Consider the following 18,673-nt stretch of genomic DNA (forward strand, 5'->3'; position numbering starts at 1 on the left):
GAAATTTTAAAACATTTACTCAAATTAACTTTTTCCCATTTTATGCAAAAAATTCATGAACATGATTGGTGGTTGTTTCGTACCAAAAACTTAGCAAGGCAACATCACTAGCTTGTTTTGTTACTGAATGAGATTGAATTGAATGGAATGGAATAATGTCAGAATTTGCGAAACATTGGAACATCTCGTATCGAAACATCAGCGGAGGGAGTAAATAAATCACAATCAATTTTTTGATTTCCTAGGTAGCAGAGTCTAGGAAGAAACATTATAAAAAAAGTCAGATTTTATAGCTATTGATTATAATGTGTAGTGCCGAGATATAATATTGTTCGTGAAAATGCATTTTTCGATCCCAGACGTGCAACAATTCCGTGATGATAATGGAATCACTTATACGGTAAATAACATCCTCCCTCTTATTAATCATATTGATAATAATATTCTTTTAAGGTCTTGCACTGGAGACGTTGATAAAACTTTATTATTTTAATTGCTTTGTTAATGAATTTTATTGTTATCGTTATTTTTTATTACCAGGGATATAATATTTACATCGATGGGTTTTTTCATTGTGCTACGCGATATAAACAACTGCTTAGTCTACATGAACAGCTTCAGGCACAAAATCCTTACCTCAAGCTACCACAGTTTCCTCCAAAAAAACTCTTCCTTACAAATTCTCAGATTGAAGAAAGAAGAGTTCTATTAGAAAAATACATACAATTAGGTAAATCTTATTCTAGTGTTTTAATTGTTTTTATTAAAATAAAATTGGCACTGGCTGAATACTGAAACAAATTTGAATAAATGTTTTAGTATTCACATGTTATATTTTGCAAATTCTTATTATTAATATGTTTAATATATTTTAGTGGGACAAAATCCTATTTTGGCATACTCTGATATACTCACAACATTCCTTTTTTCGGCTCAACAAGAAACTCACTGTGTCCGAGTGCATGAAGTTGATATAGAAATATTTTTAATGAATGGCTATAGAATACCATTGTCAGTATCATCAACGGATGCCTCCGGTGCTGTCTTAGATATAGCCTGTAATTACATTAATTTATCAAAAGACTTTATAAAGTTTTTCTCTTTATACTTATTCAATTGGAGCTGTGCTAAAGATGGTCAGCCATGCTTGAAAAAGCTAGAGGAATATGAATCTCCATACATATCTCAGAAGTATGTTAGACCTGATGATAAAATTGTGCTTAGGAAAAGGTAAAGTGCATTTTAAGTTAATTTTTTTTAACAAATTGTCTTCTCATTTGGTAAGTCCACTTGCATGTGAAAAATCCACAATATTTTTTCATGTAATAAGTTAAATTGTACTTTTTTAGTTATTGGGATCCATGCTATGACACAGATGTGATGTCAGATAGAGTGTCATTAGACCTGTTATATTTACAAACAATACAAGATATTGATTTAGGATGGATTGTAGTAAATTCACAAACAAGGGATGTTTTAAATTCACATGAATCAAGGAAAGAAAAGAAAGAGGTGAGTTTTCTTAATATTTCTTTATCTTTGTTTTCTCTATATCTTTATACTAGCTGTTCCGGTGCGGCTTCATCAGCATGAAATTATGAAAATTTTATTTTATTGTTTACGTTTGTCAAACTATATTGATAGTTAGCAAACGTCAAAATGACATGACAAACCTAGGCAATCTTGCTTCCTTGATGTTGGCAGCAACATATATTATTATATTTACCAAAATATTTACCCTCTAAGTTTAATGGCGTGAAAATATATAGCCTAAAGTGTGACGTAAGTGTAGGGTTTTTTATTAGAAAAAGAATTCTTCAAAAATATGCTGTAATTGCTGACACCTTAGGCAACAAAGAAGTGTGTGTTTACACTTTATTATAATAGTATAGATGGATAATTATTACTCATAAACATACTACAATTACTAATATTCATAGGCAATATTACATACTTAACAAATATTAATAATACACACTCATAACAGTGTAGACATGCAATACCAACATCGTTACATAATATGCAAGATATAGAACATAAAGGTCAGGTCAACCAATTGGGATCCAATAGCCTTGTTGAAATTAAATTAGTGCTTATAATGGTTCTCTATTTATATCAAAAACAGACAGGGAACAAAATCTGTATTGGTACTTTTTTGCGTTTCATAGGGGTACATATTTTTTTCATTTCGCGCGGACGAGACGTGAGCAAAATCTGGAATGTTTTGAAATGTCATCGTAAACAAAAATGTAGAAATGTTAAAAACCTTCCTCGCTTGCTCGACGTCGAGTCGCGACGTACTACGCATAATTACCGCGCAAAAGGAATGAATGGGTGCTTGAGCAATCGAGGGTTGTTCCGCGGGACGACTCAATGCGGGTTCACCGACTGCTCTAGGATTGTTTATAACTTACCCTACACACAAATGCTTCCGTCTACTTTAAATAAAACAAAAAACTTAAATTAAATCAATTTTTTTGGAAATAATTGTTTTTTATTTCATGACGACACTAATGTGCGATTCAAACCTCGTATAAACATGATTTAACATTTTTGTAATGTGTTAATATATAACAGATATATAGAGATATATAGAGCGTCGGTTGCTCAGTGGTTTGAACACTTGACTTGTAATCTACAGGTCTTGGGTTCGAATCCGCCATGTACCAATGTGATTTTCGATTTGCCGAATTTTCACATGTACATAATTTACCCGACGTTCTTACGGTGAAGGAAAACATCGTGATGCAACCTGCACATATCGGCGAAAAAATTCAAAGATATGTGTGACGTCAACCAACTCGCACTTGGCCAGCGTGGTTGACTATGGCCTAGTCACCCCTTATTAGGGTAGGCTCCGAGCCCTTCGGTGGGGACGTATAGTGAGCTGGTGATGATGATGAATATATAAAACAAGTGTATGTTACCCATGGTATACTATATTTATGACGCATCCAGATGAGATCACACCTGAGCTATGATATATACATATCTGTAAATCACTTGATCCTCCATGGTGTCAGACCAGATAATAATAACTTTTAATATTATTGTTTGATGTAATAATGGTGACCACACAATAAATCCATTGAAACTAGTTTACATAACTCTGCTAGTCATATATCATGTTTAAAAAAAATCTTCTGATAGTGAGAAACCGTTTAAGGGATTGTTCTATTGGTATTTGTCGATACGTAACAATTAATAATAATTTAAAAATTGGTTTCTGTAATGTCGGTTCACTGACAAATATTTAACGACATAAGGACACGCCGAACGTTTAGGCAGATTGTGTCTCTCTATTGCTTGTTCCGAGCTCTCGCTTGCACATTCGGTTCAGGCGAAACAGACACTGAGTCATGCTTTTTCGGCGGCCGATCATTTATAAAACATTATTACGTCACAAACAATAAAACCCGACATTTTCCCGTTTAACTTTCAGGTCATATTGACATGGACCTGCATAGATACTAGAAACTTACGTTGTTTGTATAATTGTAGTACATAGAAGTGGCCCGTAGCTGCCGGTACTACGGCAGAGTGCCCGCGGGCGAGGCGGTAACGGAAGCGCACAACGTGACGGGCGGAGCGTCTAGCGGAGCGGGTGGCGGGCCGTGCCGCGTTCGTGTCTCCCTCGCCTCGAAAGAACTGACGCTAACCAGCGTGACGCAACCGTCTCGGGAGCAACGCTACAAAGTTACCAGGATGAGATGCTGGAGGATAACCACTTTGCATACCGTAAGTCTTTTTTATTTACTTTTTAACTAAAATCAGTTTTTACTGAACGCTCGCGAATGCCGATGGAAATATAGTGAATTAGTATTACGAGTATTCTTGTATTCAGATAAATTTAATGAGATTTAACGTTTACCTTTAAAATCACATCACTATAAAATAATCGGAATCATTGTCGTAAAGATATATTTGATATTTTAGCAGAACTGTATCCTTACGTAATGCTTAAAACTTTGACTTTTCCTTATTCCACGTATCATTTTGTAATCGTTAATTGCACTTAATAAGAGGCATTATATAATTTATTACGTTACACTTAACCTTTTTATCTGCCTTGATTTTTGCCAAGTGTCAAAAATTGCAATATAAAACAGTAAAATCTTTAGGTTAAAGTAAATTTCTCATTGAGATTAATCATATGATGCTTTAAAAATTATACATAACCATTAATATCTATAAATACGGAGTGGGTTCAAAACATTGTCATCTCAGTTTTTTCAAAGGGAGGGAAAAGGATGGCTATATGTTTCTGTACCCACGGTTAGTCAGAGCTAAATAATACCCATTATCCTTTCGAAACAAAAGAACCCTCTTAAATCAACAACGACTCTTAAAGACATTTAACTGATTAACTGTATGTGATTCGATATCTCTTTCCGGTGCGTTTTATTTTACGGACCTTGAACTCTATTCTTGTCAATAAAATACTACAAGTCTACAGTTGATAAACAAAATTCAATATAATCTAGGAAGACTCGTAAATTTACTTCTATACTATCTATATCTATACTATTATAATAAAGCATAAACACACACTTCTTTGTTACCTAAGATGTCAGCAATCACAGCATATTTTCGAATAACTCTTATTTTAATAAAAACCCCTACACTTACGTCACGCTGCAGGCGAAATGTTTTGGGCAAAACTCTAATGTGGGAAAGAGACCATAAGTTGTTGCCAACATCAAGGAAGCAAAGTTGCCATGTTTTGACATCATGTCATGTCATTTTGACATTTGCAATTGATAATTTGACAAATGTGAACAATAAGATGAAATGTTTATAATTATATGCGGATGAAGTCGCATGGAAACTAGTATTCAGATATTTCAAGAGACCAAAGTTGATTTTGTTGACATTGTCGCAGTTGTTAAACGAAGTCGTGTACATTTCAAACGTATAGAGTCACATATACAACACTTATGATTAATTTAGAGTGTTATAGTCTAACGTCACAACTGATTGTGTCTATTCTTAGGCTCTCTATATTCACTAGACGTCTTTTGATAACGATGTCTATGTTTTATTTACAGATGGAGAAACCACAGACTAACGGCCATGGTTCTCTATTAGACGACACCAATAAGCATTTCGAACTCTCATTTGAATATCTTATAAGTAAAGACAATCTCGAATGGATCACGTTAAGGACAGAACACGCAATATTCATAAGTGTCTGCTTACAGGTAATTTTTTTTATTTGTTTAACAGGCTATACTAGCTTTCGGCCGCGACTCCGTCTCCGTGTAAGCAAGTACCCTGTGTGTTCCTTCTAACTATTTTCTACATCTAAGCCAAATTTTATCGAGGTCGTCAAGCGCTTTAGAATACAAAACCAAACAAACATCCATCTAAATTCGCATTCATGTTAGTAAGATTATATTGAAATTGAAACGAGTTTTATTTTGGTATGTGTAATAAGGAAACTGTTTGTAACGAGCAAAATATGTTGGTAATTAATTTAATTAAATCATTTTAATTTGCCATTAAAGAAATGTATTATTAAAAATTAATATGGGCGTTTTTATATTAATGTAAAATATGTCAAAATGTTAATGTAATATTTTATTAAGCGCCAATAGCCTAATGGTTTGGGGTACGGACTATCGATCTTGAGGTCAAGGGGTTCGAATCCCGCCATTCGACTTGTGAGCTATACCTAGCACAAGCCTAGAGCTTAGTTGAAATGGTTAAAGAAAATATTAGTAAACTAGCTGTTGGTCGCGACTTCGCCCGCTTTAAATTAAAAATCAGCCTATGTTACTCACAGATAAATTACCTTACTAACGGTGAAAGAATTTTTAAAATCAGCCCAGTAGTTTTTGAGTTATTTCAATACATACAAAAATACAAAGTTTTCCTCTTTATAATATTAGTTTAGATTAACAAAAACCTACTAATATTTTTATAATAAAAAAACATGTATATACGCAGTTTAAGTATGACTTTATAAAACGCTGTTACATATATAAATGTGTCAGTTCTCCTGATATAAAATTTCTGGGTATAATTACAGCGTACTTATCGATTATTTAGTCATTGTATAACAGTTTAGTAGAAAGTGTAGCTATCAGTTTTATTTACATATGGTTGTTCAGAATAAGCCAACATAATTTGTTATTTGTTTTCATGGCTTCATAATCCTATAAATGATAAGAAAGACGTTTTCAAAGCAACATGAAGTGCAGTAATCATATTTACTGAAAAAAAATGTTGTGATCAATTTGTGTGCGAGAGTTTGAGTATTTCGATTGAAAGAAATGGAAAATTTAGAAATAAATCTCGGGAATTATTCAAGTTTTTAACTAAATGGTTTCATCATCTTACTTCTTACTAATATTATAAATGCGAAAGTTTAGATGGATGAATATTTGCTAGAGTTTGTATCCTAAACGGCTGAAGGGATCTTGATGAAATTTGGCATAGTATAGAGGATAGTCTGGAAGAACACATAGGCTACTTGCTTTTGTTTTTTATTCCGCGCGGACGGAGTCGCGTGCGAAAGATAGTATCTTATAAAGTAGCATTTTTATCTTAGAGTATTTAGTTGTAATTTAAATGTGTGTCCAGTCGATAGTGGACGAGCTGATGCGTCAGAAGAGCGGGTGCGGCCCGTCGTCTCCGCGGTGCAAGCGCGGCGGCCTCACCTACCTGCGCCGCGACGGCTCCAGCCACCTCGTCACCCCCTCCTCCTCCAGCGACACGCTCAGCTCGCTCGTATGTATATTCACTACCAATTAAAACTAATTTAATAACACAATTTCCTTTTTTTTCATTCTATTGCTAATTTCTGCCCACGACTTCATCCGAGCGGTAAATAAAAGTTATCAGCCTATCTGTAACTAGCCTGTGCTCTATGTTGGTGCGAAATTTATCGAGATCCGTTAGAATATTTTGGTTATCAGTAGTAACAAACATCCGTCCATCTATTTTCAAATTTCAGCATTAATAATATTAGTATGATAGACATATTATAAAATGTCTATTGCTTTATCTGGTTATAAAATGTATTATACGATTTAAATAAATTATTATATTCACTCAACATAAAGTGAGCCGCTTTGATGTTTAACCATTCTTTCAATAAAGTTTCATAAAATCTTCAATTTCGCACAGTCATTGTTTTTCTTATTTAAGACAAAAGAACAATTAAATGTTTATATAAATTACAGAATGGAGATTCAATGACATCCGGCAGTTCGCGGGAAATATTTTCCGTTCAGAAATTAACAGAAAAATTCGCGTCCGTCTCCTTCAAGACGGGTAAAGATTGTGTTGAAAACAACGCCTTTGAAGCGATAGGAGATGAGGAATTGTAAATAACTTCGGTTTTTATCAAAGTTGCCAATGATATATGTAAAAATAAAAAAAAATCCACTGTACAGTTGAAAAACTATTTTATGTAGATATTTCGATTAATTCCTTTGTGGCTATGAATTCTAAAATTGGCTGCCATCCTTGCCAAGTTATTCCTAAATTCTAAAAATTGTTATTTTTGTATACGATAAAGATTTTATTTACGTTATATGAAATCAATAATACCAATTAATACCATCCATTGTGGCGTTGTCCAGGTTTTTTTACAATTTTTCATATGTAAAACATATCTTTAGGCCTAATTGATATCATTATTTAGGTTAGAATAATTAGGATAGAATAAATATTTGTTAGTGATGTTTGTAATAAGATGTATGACGTCATATGTCTTAAACTAAAATGTAATCGAATTTTATCAACAGGTTTTGTCTATATTTACATTTATTACATAAGTATTGTAAATCTAGTTTAAGCATTTTTTTTTACTCTATTTCCACTCAATATTAATACTCATGTAATATACTTGGAGAAATAAAGCGCATATTTTAAATATTGCATAAAATTTTTGTTACATAAAGTATTTGTAATACTAACGAAACTCGAATATCTAGGCATAGATAATAGTGCCATTTTTTAACATCTAACCTAATATATGAAAATTTCAAGATATAATTTTGTCATTTATAAAAAAAATCGGTTTACCTGTTTCCGTTCTACATGTATTGTTTAAATTAATATAAGCTACCATGATTATACCAGATTGATTTTTAGTATTTAAATAAATTGTATATAATATAATATAATTATCTATTCCAATTACAAATGTAAATTGGAAGTTATGTTTAGATATTATATATATCATCTCCCCTGCCTTATCATACTCCTGTAGTGTCGGCGCACCGGGTTTTCCTCCTCCGAATAACTCTACCATCCGTCATCTCTCCCTTCTTGATCATGTCACCTGATATACAGTCTATACTAATAGACGACAGATGTGTAACCTATAATCATTTTGTACAACATTGGTATGTAATATAATTTGATGTCTCGTTATTCCGAAGTCAGTATTCAGAAATGTACCCATACATTATATATGTTCTTTAATAATAAAAAAATGGCTTAACCAAGAATATGAATATCATGATCTGTGGGCCATTGAATTGCCTTTTATATTATGTAAATGTATGTGCATAAGTTATTACTTCCATATTTTTCTGGAATTTGTTGAGGATTTTATAACTAAAAATATTACAAACTAACTGTTGTCCGCGACTTCAATAAAAAGGTGCCTATAATATACTTGTCTATGTCCAGCTACCCTCCAGTGAAAGTCTGGTCGAAACCGGCCCAGCCATTTCGGGGTTTACCCAAAACAAATGCGGCTTGCGGAAAGACAGAAAAAAAAAATCTAAATGAGATTTTCGTTATCATGCAAATACATTATTTTCCTGAAGTCTGATGTTACAAATAGACACTCCATTTTTATTATATATATAGATACAATATCGATTTTGTATCTGTAATATTAACTATCAAAGTGAGTAGTAAATATTGTGATTTATTGTCAGAGATTTAAATTATACATTTAATAAAAAAATGATACTTTTTTATGCCTTTATAATTATGTTTGTATAGATTACACCATTTTTTGTTGTTATTCCATATGCATTTGATTTTGTTTTGTATTTTGTGTGATTCCATGTTTCTGTAGGGACCATATTTTATTCTTTTTGAACGCCCTTTTATTCCATTGTTTATAGACTATTGTAGCAAGTTCCATTTAACATGGAATATAAGAAAATAACTGTAGACTTCCTTAACTTTAGCTATTGAATATACCAATTTATTGATACAGTATTCAATGTAAACAAAATTTATAATTCATGTGCCAATTTACAAATAAATTGTAGAAAAAAACTTGTTTATCATTGAATGTTATATCCAACATCCCTGTTGTAGTATTAGGTACTAGCAGACATCTCAACATAGACATAGCAACTATTGATTTAATATGATTCCTTTTTTCTAAGACAAAATTGCAATTTAGTATAATAAAAGGACAACAAACCACAAATAAATAATTTGGATTTATTTATGTAATATTTTACTTTATTTTGCGAAATACACAATTTGCATGTCCATTTACAAAAGCAAACACAAATTAGATGTTAAATTGTTTTGGTGTAATCAACTTTAATTAGCACATAATAAGCTATTTTTACATGTTTTATAAGATGATTACAAAGAGCTTTTAAACAATAAATAGGATCCATTAAGGCTAACAAAATTCACTATTTCCAGAGGTTCAAGTAATTTAGTAATTCTTTTCCCACTGTTCACGTTCCTGCCTTTCTTTTATAACTTGATCTACGATGGGTGTTAGGTAGAGCTTATCTTCCTCATACTTTGTCCACTCTTCCTTCGGCAGCACAGTCTTTTGAATTGAGAGCTGAACTGCTCTAACAATACGGAAATTACGTTCGTCGACTACATGTTCAGGCAAACGACGCAATGCTTCTTGTACATCCTCATTTTCATAAAGACAGTCGTCACGCAGAAGCCCTTTAACAATTTGACATGTCATTAGATTATTTATAAGGTAAAAGCTGTATTACACAACGAATTCAACTTACCATACTTGTTGAAGCCAGATAGGTTATAAGCCCATTTCTTTAAGGCACCTGAAAATATATAATTTAAAACGAGTTACATAACGTAACAAAGCCTATGTTACTAGCGTTTTACTTAATCTATATTTGTACATAATGTGATTTTATACTTACTGCGAGCAACTGCTGTCGTTCTAAAGGCCATTTTTGTACAATAAATGTATTTTACTCAATGATATATCACGTAAAATGTTATTGGAACGACAAATATCAAAAAGATTACGGTCATATGTCAATGTGACTTTAATTTCAAATGTCATAATGATGGTTACGTTCCGTTATACGATTACATTTTACATGTAAAACAGATTCGATTAGTGGACTTAAAAAATTTTCACGAGGACACGAGTGTTTTGTCTTCTGTCCTATAATAATTACTATGTTATAGTCAAATGAAACTCGGCTAAACATAGTAAAATTCGGAAACTAAAAAGCGTAAGCTTATAAATGCTGTTATTGTTGCACTTTTGTAGAAGTCGTTTTAGTTTAAGTCGCTATTATCATCATTTTTGTTTTTATTTTAATAGAATAGGAATTTTAGTCGAACAGTAAAACGTCACTAGTACTTTTCCAACTTCGAGTTGTCAAATGTCAAAGAATAATATAATTTATTCACAAAACATGTTATAAAACTTTGAATAAATTAGCAAATCGAGTTTAATACTTTGTTTCAAGTAGTTGTGGAATTTATCTTATAACTATATAGAGTACTGATAAAATTGTGCGCGTGGCTGAATCGTGCTTATCTGTTATAGCTGTTTGTTTGCTTGTCTTCGAGTGAACTTCGAATGCCCTCGCCCGACCTCTCAGTTCCTCGGCCCGCTTATCATTATCAGTGTGCATAAAATGAGACGACAGAAGGTAATTTAACTCATCAGACATCGTAACGCGTTCGTGCTCGGTTCTGAATGTCGCTTAGTTTCATTGTCTAAATAATTTAATCTTGCGGACGCTTGTATCGTCGTTTCAAAGTATCCGTTTTGTTTAATTCAGTTGTGTGGTAATTTTTGTGTTAATCCTGCATCCAAGAGGAGGAATGCCAAGTGACTGTCGCGACTGTTTGGGTATTCGTTATCGAATTAACACCCTGCACCAAACCTGGAAGTGGCTGCACCAAACCATTGCCCTTCACGAATATTTGATCTCACTCTCATCGGCTGACACTGATGCTTGTTGCCATATGCATTAGATAATTGGACTGTATTTTTAATAGTTTTACTATAGTATATTATAAAGGTTAAGAAACTTACGCTTAAACACTGCCTTTCCAAGGTTCATACAGAAAAGTGCCCGTTTGTGTAATATAAGTAATCATGGCCCAAATAATGATGAGAAAAATTGTAACAAGTGGAGCTTGCTTTGTTGTGGGAGTAACTAGACGAAGCAGCTCACGCTGCCTTGTTACAAGCAGCAACAATGTACCTTTGAAAAAGAAGGAGAGAGTACTCCCAGCAGAGGGAGAGATCACAAAGTCAGTTTTTATGTCTCAGTCCACTGATATTTACACCAATTTGGCTCTTGAAGACTGGATGTACCGTAACATGGACTTTACCAACCATCATGTTATGATGGTGTGGAGAAATGAGCCTACTGTTGTTATCGGTCGTCACCAGAATCCATGGCTTGAAGCTAATATTGCTCATTTGACTGAGAAAGATATACCCCTTGCTCGTCGCAACAGTGGAGGAGGTACTGTATATCATGACCGTGGAAATCTCAACATTACCTTCTTCACACCTCGGGAGAGATATGATAGGAAGTACAACTTGGAACTCATCAAGAGAGCATTATTCAGAGGATTTGGAATCAAATCTGTTATTAATAAGCGTGATGACATTGTTGTTCGAGATAATTATAAAGTATCCTTTTTAAATACACACAAAAATTAGTTAAAACCCATAATATAATAATTTCTTAGAAAAAAATTACTTTTAATAATAATATTAAAAAAAATGACTAGTGACCTTCTTGCTCTTGTGTTAGAAATCAACATTTAATTTATATATACTTTATAGTATGTTGTTTACTTGTTATTTAAAAAACATGTTCATAGCTTAATGCCTTCAAATTTTGTTTATTTCCTTAATAAATATGTATAGATATCTGGAACAGCTGCAAAATTGGGTCGATTAACAGCATATCATCATTGTACACTTCTAGTCAACGCAAACAAGGCAGATCTCAGCAAATCTCTGGCAAAAAGAGAGGTAAGCATACTTGAATCTTAACAACGTAAAATATTTTTGACTTTTGATATATTTTAACTAATAATTACAATTTATTTGTTTTTTATTTGGTAATGGTTGTAATAATTTAAGGTTGTAATAACACTTTTATTTTCCCAACTTTCTTTATCCTGTACCATACATTTCCATACATATTTAAATGTTTGAATGTATGTTAACTTAAATTGATGTATGAACAATGCCTTCTTTAATGATTTTCACACAACTTAGACTGGGTTATCTAACTCACGTGTTTCATACACGTGACAAGATATCTTATTTTAAAATGGTCTCTAATGTTATTTTCTGTATTGGATATTATTACTTAGCTTTGTTTCTTTTGTTTAGTGTGTTTTGTTCTCAGTAATTGATGTTTCGCCTTCACTAACAATCTGCTTGACTAATATTAACCCAAAACCTTTTCCTTCCGATCACAAACATATTGTTAAGGACACATAATTCTATTTAGCATGGCATACAGACAAAGGCGACGGAGTCAACGCGCTCCGCGGTGGCCAACCTGGCGGACATCGACCACAAGGTGACCGTGGACAGTCTGCAGACTGCTGTAGGCTACGAGTACCTTCGCACACCAGCTCTCCACATCGAAGATGGTGGACAAGGCTTGATCACGAAGCAGAGAGGCTTCCAGTTTGTGAATCCCACCGATAATTGGTTCCCAGGTAAATATTTTCAACTAGCTTTCGCTCGCGACTCCGTCCGCGTTAAAAAAACTAATGTAAGTAGTCTATGTGGTCTTCCAGACTATCCTCTACATCAATACCAAATTTCATCGAAATCCGTTCAGCTGTTTAGGCTACAAACTCTAACAAACATCCATCCATCTAAACTTTCGCATTTATAATATTAGTATGATTTGTAACAGTGTTTTGTTTGTTTATGGCTTTTATTTTCGACTTGTAAATTTTAATCTTGCACTGTTATTTTTCTAGAATTTTCCCGTTATCTAATCATCATATTATAAAGTTTTTAATATTATAGGTAATTACAAAAACATACAAAATCGGTAATTTAATTTTATTATAATAGGTCTTGCTGAACTGAAGCAAGAACTGCAAAGTTGGGACTGGTGTTTTGGTCGTACGCCAGTTTTCACCGTGAGTCGCACATTCCCAGTACCAGCGGAACTCCTCGCCCCCTCGAAGGTGTACACAGCCACGCAGGAGTTGGTCATCAATATGACGGTGGAGAAAGGGTTGATCGATGACGTCACTCTATCTATCCCTCCGGGACTCATTGAGTCTGGTTTCCATGGAGAGGCTTCGGTGATAACACACTTGAAAGGCAAGAGGTTCACTTCGGAAGCACTGAACGCACTACAAGACGCGATGCTAACTCGACACGAGAATAGTGATGTCAAAAAGCTGGACGAAAAAGAACAGTTTGTTGCTAAATGTTTCGATCAAGTTGTCAATACTATTTAGATATATTCATTTACATTGTATATAATCACAATGGTGTTTGTAAAATTAATTAGTACATTATAATTTTCATTGTATATATCTATGTCTGCCGGATTAGCCATATAACAAGATTAGTAAATGCTACAGGCCCTCTTATTTGAGGACCCCGCGCTCTAACGCCTGTCTAACAGTAATTCAAAATATTAATTTAGATTGGAGCGTAAAATATCTTGTATGCAAAAATGAAAAACTCGATTTGGTCACTTTAAAGCGTAAAAATAAGTAGGTATTTTTTAACGTTAATGTTCTTATCAAGATTAATTTTAAATTTGTTTTCTTTAATTCCCTAAAATTGAGAAAATAAAGCAAACCAAGGGTCCCTTGACAGAATTTGCTACAGGCCTTGCTTGGCTTTATCCGGCACTGGTAAATGTATATAGTTAAGTTTATGGTCGGCGTTATATATTGTTGAGAATTAATCGCACAATAATATTTACAATCTAAACTTTAACTTACTAAAACAAAGTTTTAGCTTTCAGATCTTACTAACATTTGTTTCTGTTGTAATGCGCTTTGGTTATTTCTTTATTATGTACTCATGTTTACTGTTAATTTTAGTTTTACTTATTAGTATTGAGGATGAAGTATTGTTATTTTAAATGTTTTTAAATAAAAGAAACCTAATACTTTGAACTTTTATAATACGATAGACTATGTACCGAAATTAAAACGCCAATAGCTTCATGGTTCAAAGTACTGTTTACGGATCGATCGTGGGTTCGAATCTCGGTTTTGGTCAACAACTTTTTTGTTAATTCATAAAAATCGGCAAAATTTTTTATTAAACGTTTTGAATTAAAATGTGAAGTAAATATAAATTTGTTATTTTTTAAACATTTAAAGCAACAATATTCATTTTACGTCAGTAATAAAATATGCGTGTTGCACATTAGTGACCGCCACAAGAATGCATCATATCATTTGTTTTATAATTAATTAAATTGTATTGTTTTAACTGGCATAAGGCGATGTAATTTTTTTTTATTCAACATACATAGTATGTAGCTTTTCATACAATAATCATTCTTTTACTTATAAAACTTATTTTTATAGCCTGAACACCATTTCACAAACCATCTGGTAATTTTTAAGATCTGCCCTAAACGGGGACTTTTTTGTATGAAATGGATTATTTTTTAAAGTTATTTTTAGGTATCAATTCTTTACTTTTTAATTAATTACGATAATTAGGTGCCTATATATAGTTGGATATGAATTTTATTTTAGATATATTATACCGATGTATTCCGAATTGACAGTTATTATTTTTCTTACTATTGTATTGAAATAAATTTTATAACATAAATGTACTTTTATTTGATCGTGACCTACACATTTGAAGAATTTGTATTATAAATACAAATTCAACAGTTCAAGGTTAGTAATCTGCGACGTAGGTTATTCGATACATTTAATCGTTTGGTTATTAGTATCGTATTGTTTAGTTGACGTTTCAAGGGAGGGTCGTTACTAATTATATTGAGATGCGATACACAATAAACTGATTGTGGTGGTAGCGAAAACTAGATACAAGTATCGTGAATATAAACGAGTATATTATGGCTTAAGTCGAATAGATTAATGAAAACGCGTCCTCGTGCAACAAAACAGGCTCGGGGCCTGCTCTTCCTCTCGCTTTCTGAGGAGCCGCGGTGGTGGTCGACGGCCGCGCGAAGCGAAGCCAGTCCGCGTTCGTACATTGCGGCGCGCGCGCACAAAACGCCATTTTTAATTCCCCACGCGTTACCATGCCAACCGAGTAAAGCTTAAGATAAACAACTCAAGAGTTTTGTAACTTGCGATAACCTAGTGGTGTGTTGTACTTTTTTTAATTAAGTCATTTACAAGTAAGTAATTATGGACGAATGATAAAATATTAACTCCGATTAACCTGGTGTAATCTTCAACATCAAGCTTCAGGCTTTATCAATAACAAACTTTTATATTGCATGAATTAAAAGCTAAAATCTTTTATGAGATGACATCTTTTAATATTTATGGTTGCGACCAACATTCATGAGAATAAATAATGTTTCCTGTTTTCTCTACAGGCTTTAGAATAGGCTTTAAAATAATTACAGTACAGTACAGTTGGCAGGAAACACACAGCATAAATAAATAAAAAACCTCTTTATTGCCATCCAAGATATGCTCAAAGAAAACTAACGTAGATTTATAATTTTCGAAATCGTTTAAAAATACATTTTGTAACATATAAGTACTAACTTAGGTTAAAATTAGATCTAGATTCTGAACAAGGATTTGTCTTGTATGCGACAGGACTACTCTCGTTGTAGGCTATATTTATCTTATCACATGAACGCATAGACATCACAGTCATAGTTTCCACTCATGATATCTAGAACAATATTCTATTCAAAATGATTTGTTTTAGAAGAGTGAATGAACGTGACTATTACAATCTTTTAATGAGTAAAATACGGGATTACTCAGTTCTCGTTCATATATTCTTGCACGATTAATAGGCGGGTAATGCTTTTACGGTATAATGAATACCTAAGTTTAAATATATTTTTTTTATCGGTTACGATGCAAATGTTATCAAATAACGATAAGTTAAAGATTATTTTATGTTATATCCGGTATTATCTATTTTTTAATGCACTTTGATCCTAGGTATGGTTATTGGTTGTTGAACATTTATTTTTATCAACAGTAAAGACTTACATGTTAACCGAGACAGTGAATTACATCGGTGATATTTTTTTAGGTTATTTTGCCCCATTTTAAACTCTTTAAAAAAACTCTTTCGGATGTTATTCTTTTTATTTAAGTACAAATGGAGTTAATACATTTTAAAGTAAAGTATAAATACTGAATTTACAAACATATATTAAATAATATCATTATGTATGTACAGACTAAGTATTTTGTGCAAGCTACTTCAAATTCGATGCGCACAATGAACGAATGGCTCGTTAAATTACAATTTTAGGTCATACTCACAGTAAACATTTATATTAGCTATACCTTTTGTAACTTGCATTTTTTAATATTTAAGAGTACTTTATATTAACTTCAAGGGAAACTGAAGATCTTATAATGTGTCTCTATACTTGGTTTTTGGCTTTTATTATTTAGTTTTATAGTTTATATGGTTAGTCAAATAAATTACGTGAAAATAAACCCACATGCAGTTTCCCGCCGTAATTTTAAAATGCAATTTCTTCTTACAGTAATTGGCCATTTTGGATTTGTTTCTAGAATTTAAATCAAGGCCAAGAATAAAAAGTATAATAATATGAACAAATCCGTTCCGTACTAAAATAAAATGTAAATATATCGAAGAAGGTTAGGTTCGGTGCCGTAGTAATGCAATATTACAAGTACAGTGGTCGAGAAATATCTCTCAAAAAACATAGTGACAACATAAGTTTACATTTGCCAGACTAACTTCGATGATAGACTTCGAGGCAATAGCAAAGTGATGTGTTTGAACTCTAAATTATTAATTGGCCTTTAGGTGCCTCTCTTAGTATAGACAGTAACGAGATTTACTACAACTGTGTAGAGGTGCTATAAAAGTTTAAAATAATAAACGATTTAAAGTTGTCGTTGACTGTACACGATGTTGCTTCATAGCGCTGCGCACGAATCTCCCGAAGTACGGACGTTCGATTTCTAAGCGGAACGAACTAATTCATCTTCGAAACTACGCACCATGTACAATTCGGTTGTAAAAAATAACTAGCCAAATTAATGTATTAATAAAGAACACAAAAAAACGTAGTTATAGAATGCCGCAATACACAATATTTAGAGTATCTTTTTATGCAACTATTAAAAGGAATTTTTAGACCAAAATTGTAGAGATCGGTAATCGGTTATTTCATTAGCATAGTCCTAATTAAAGCGGATGTACAGATGATATAACTGATTGTATTTATATTTATTAATACTAGAACGGATATTTTTATCGGATTAATATTAATTTGAATGCTTGCAACATTTAGGCGTTGATATAAATAACTGTATAATCTTTAGAAGAATTTAATTATAATGAATCTATTCATTAAATGAAAGAACAATGATTAGTTTATTTAAAATTGTACAAAGTATTAAATAAATTACTGTTTGTATTTTAATTACATAATAATTTTGAATCGGTATTCACTGATGTAATTCAAGCATAAGACACAACCTCTCACGTAATGTAAATCTTTATTTATTCTACACAATAAAGCAAGATGTGCAATTGAAGGCTGCAGTGGCAACCATTCAAGCTGTAGGTTGAATAATTATTTATGTCATAACCTTTGAGCCTCCCTCACACTAATTATTTATCTATTCTTTTATAAGCTTGGATAAAAGAATAGATAAATCGACGGCTCCTACGGATTTTATCGTGTTTCGGTAACGGATACGACAGAATTTTAATATGTATGTTGATTAATATGTAGTTAATACAAAAGGAAAATTCGATAGATTAACCAAGCTTTTAAGTTCATAATGAGTAAACTCTTTTTTTATTTCACTTTTAATTAACTTAATAAAAAAGCTATCGAAATTTAATACGTTTTGTCTTAGATTTGTTTTTGTTTTAAATTTACATAGTGCAGATAAAAAATTAAGATTTTTTTTTAATTATGTCCAATTGTTTTATGTATTGTTGGAAATAACTACATTATATGTAGATTTCTTACATTAAAGTTTCTTTACATTACGTTTAAAGAATGAAATAAATCATAACATTAAAATCAACAATAGGCCAGTTTTGTCGAAATTCCAATTAATAAAGTTTATGTATGAATAGATGACTACACAATGACATGTTTTCTGTTTATGGTACCGAGAGGAATGTTTTCAACTGTGTACGGCACGGTACGATAAAATGCAGTTCTCTGTGGTCTATTGTTATTATATGCCTCTGGAAAACATACAGCATTGCTTATGAAGATGCGTTATATACTTAGCTTGAATTTCGCGGTCATTCGCCGTTGAC

The 18,673-nt window shown here is 32.5% G+C and overlaps 4 protein-coding genes across 6 annotated transcripts in view; 3 read left to right on the forward strand and 1 right to left on the reverse strand.

Annotated features, from left to right (window-relative positions):
* The first annotated feature begins 171 nt into the window (after positions 1 to 171).
* LOC106100781 (sorting nexin-17) lies at positions 172 to 8,971 on the forward strand. The gene is made up of 8 exons (XM_013279804.1): positions 172 to 400; positions 541 to 730; positions 876 to 1,230; positions 1,350 to 1,512; positions 3,502 to 3,738; positions 5,049 to 5,201; positions 6,586 to 6,732; positions 7,188 to 8,971. Exons 1-8 carry the CDS (start codon positions 341 to 343, stop codon positions 7,332 to 7,334), a joined length of 1,452 nt encoding a protein of 483 aa, XP_013135258.1. The 5' UTR covers positions 172 to 340; the 3' UTR covers positions 7,335 to 8,971.
* Positions 8,972 to 9,493: 522 nt separating this feature from the next.
* LOC106100495 (cytochrome b-c1 complex subunit 7-like) lies at positions 9,494 to 10,251 on the reverse strand. Its single transcript, XM_013279361.1, has 3 exons — positions 10,116 to 10,251; positions 9,966 to 10,013; positions 9,494 to 9,894 (listed from the first exon to the last, which is right to left on the reverse strand). Exons 1-3 carry the CDS (start codon positions 10,144 to 10,146, stop codon positions 9,647 to 9,649), a joined length of 327 nt encoding a protein of 108 aa, XP_013134815.1. The 5' UTR covers positions 10,147 to 10,251; the 3' UTR covers positions 9,494 to 9,646.
* Positions 10,252 to 10,581: 330 nt separating this feature from the next.
* On the forward strand, positions 10,582 to 13,818 carry LOC106100732 (lipoyltransferase 1, mitochondrial). Of its 3 annotated transcripts, XM_013279737.1 has the most exons (5): positions 10,582 to 10,862; positions 11,274 to 11,860; positions 12,101 to 12,208; positions 12,696 to 12,909; positions 13,277 to 13,818. In XM_013279737.1, exons 2-5 carry the CDS (start codon positions 11,315 to 11,317, stop codon positions 13,669 to 13,671), a joined length of 1,263 nt encoding a protein of 420 aa, XP_013135191.1. In that variant the 5' UTR covers positions 10,582 to 10,862; positions 11,274 to 11,314; the 3' UTR covers positions 13,672 to 13,818. The 3 variants fall into 3 exon arrangements, with proteins under 3 accessions (XP_013135191.1, XP_013135190.1, XP_013135192.1); XM_013279736.1 differs by lacking the exon at positions 10,582 to 10,862 and having other exon boundaries at positions 11,186 to 11,860; XM_013279738.1 differs by lacking the exon at positions 10,582 to 10,862 and having other exon boundaries at positions 11,186 to 11,860; positions 12,708 to 12,909.
* Positions 13,819 to 15,355: 1,537 nt separating this feature from the next.
* Positions 15,356 to 18,673, forward strand: part of LOC106100395 — a 55,944-nt gene continuing 52,626 nt past the window's right edge. Inside the window, exon 1 of the mRNA XM_013279227.1 lies at positions 15,356 to 15,557. The gene's annotated coding sequence lies outside the window, so the exon portion shown is untranslated. The remainder of the gene's footprint in view (positions 15,558 to 18,673) is intronic.

This window comes from Papilio polytes, unplaced genomic scaffold (genome assembly GCF_000836215.1).
Source record: "Papilio polytes unplaced genomic scaffold, Ppol_1.0 DF824047.1, whole genome shotgun sequence".
Taxonomy (NCBI): Eukaryota; Metazoa; Arthropoda; class Insecta; order Lepidoptera; family Papilionidae; genus Papilio; species Papilio polytes.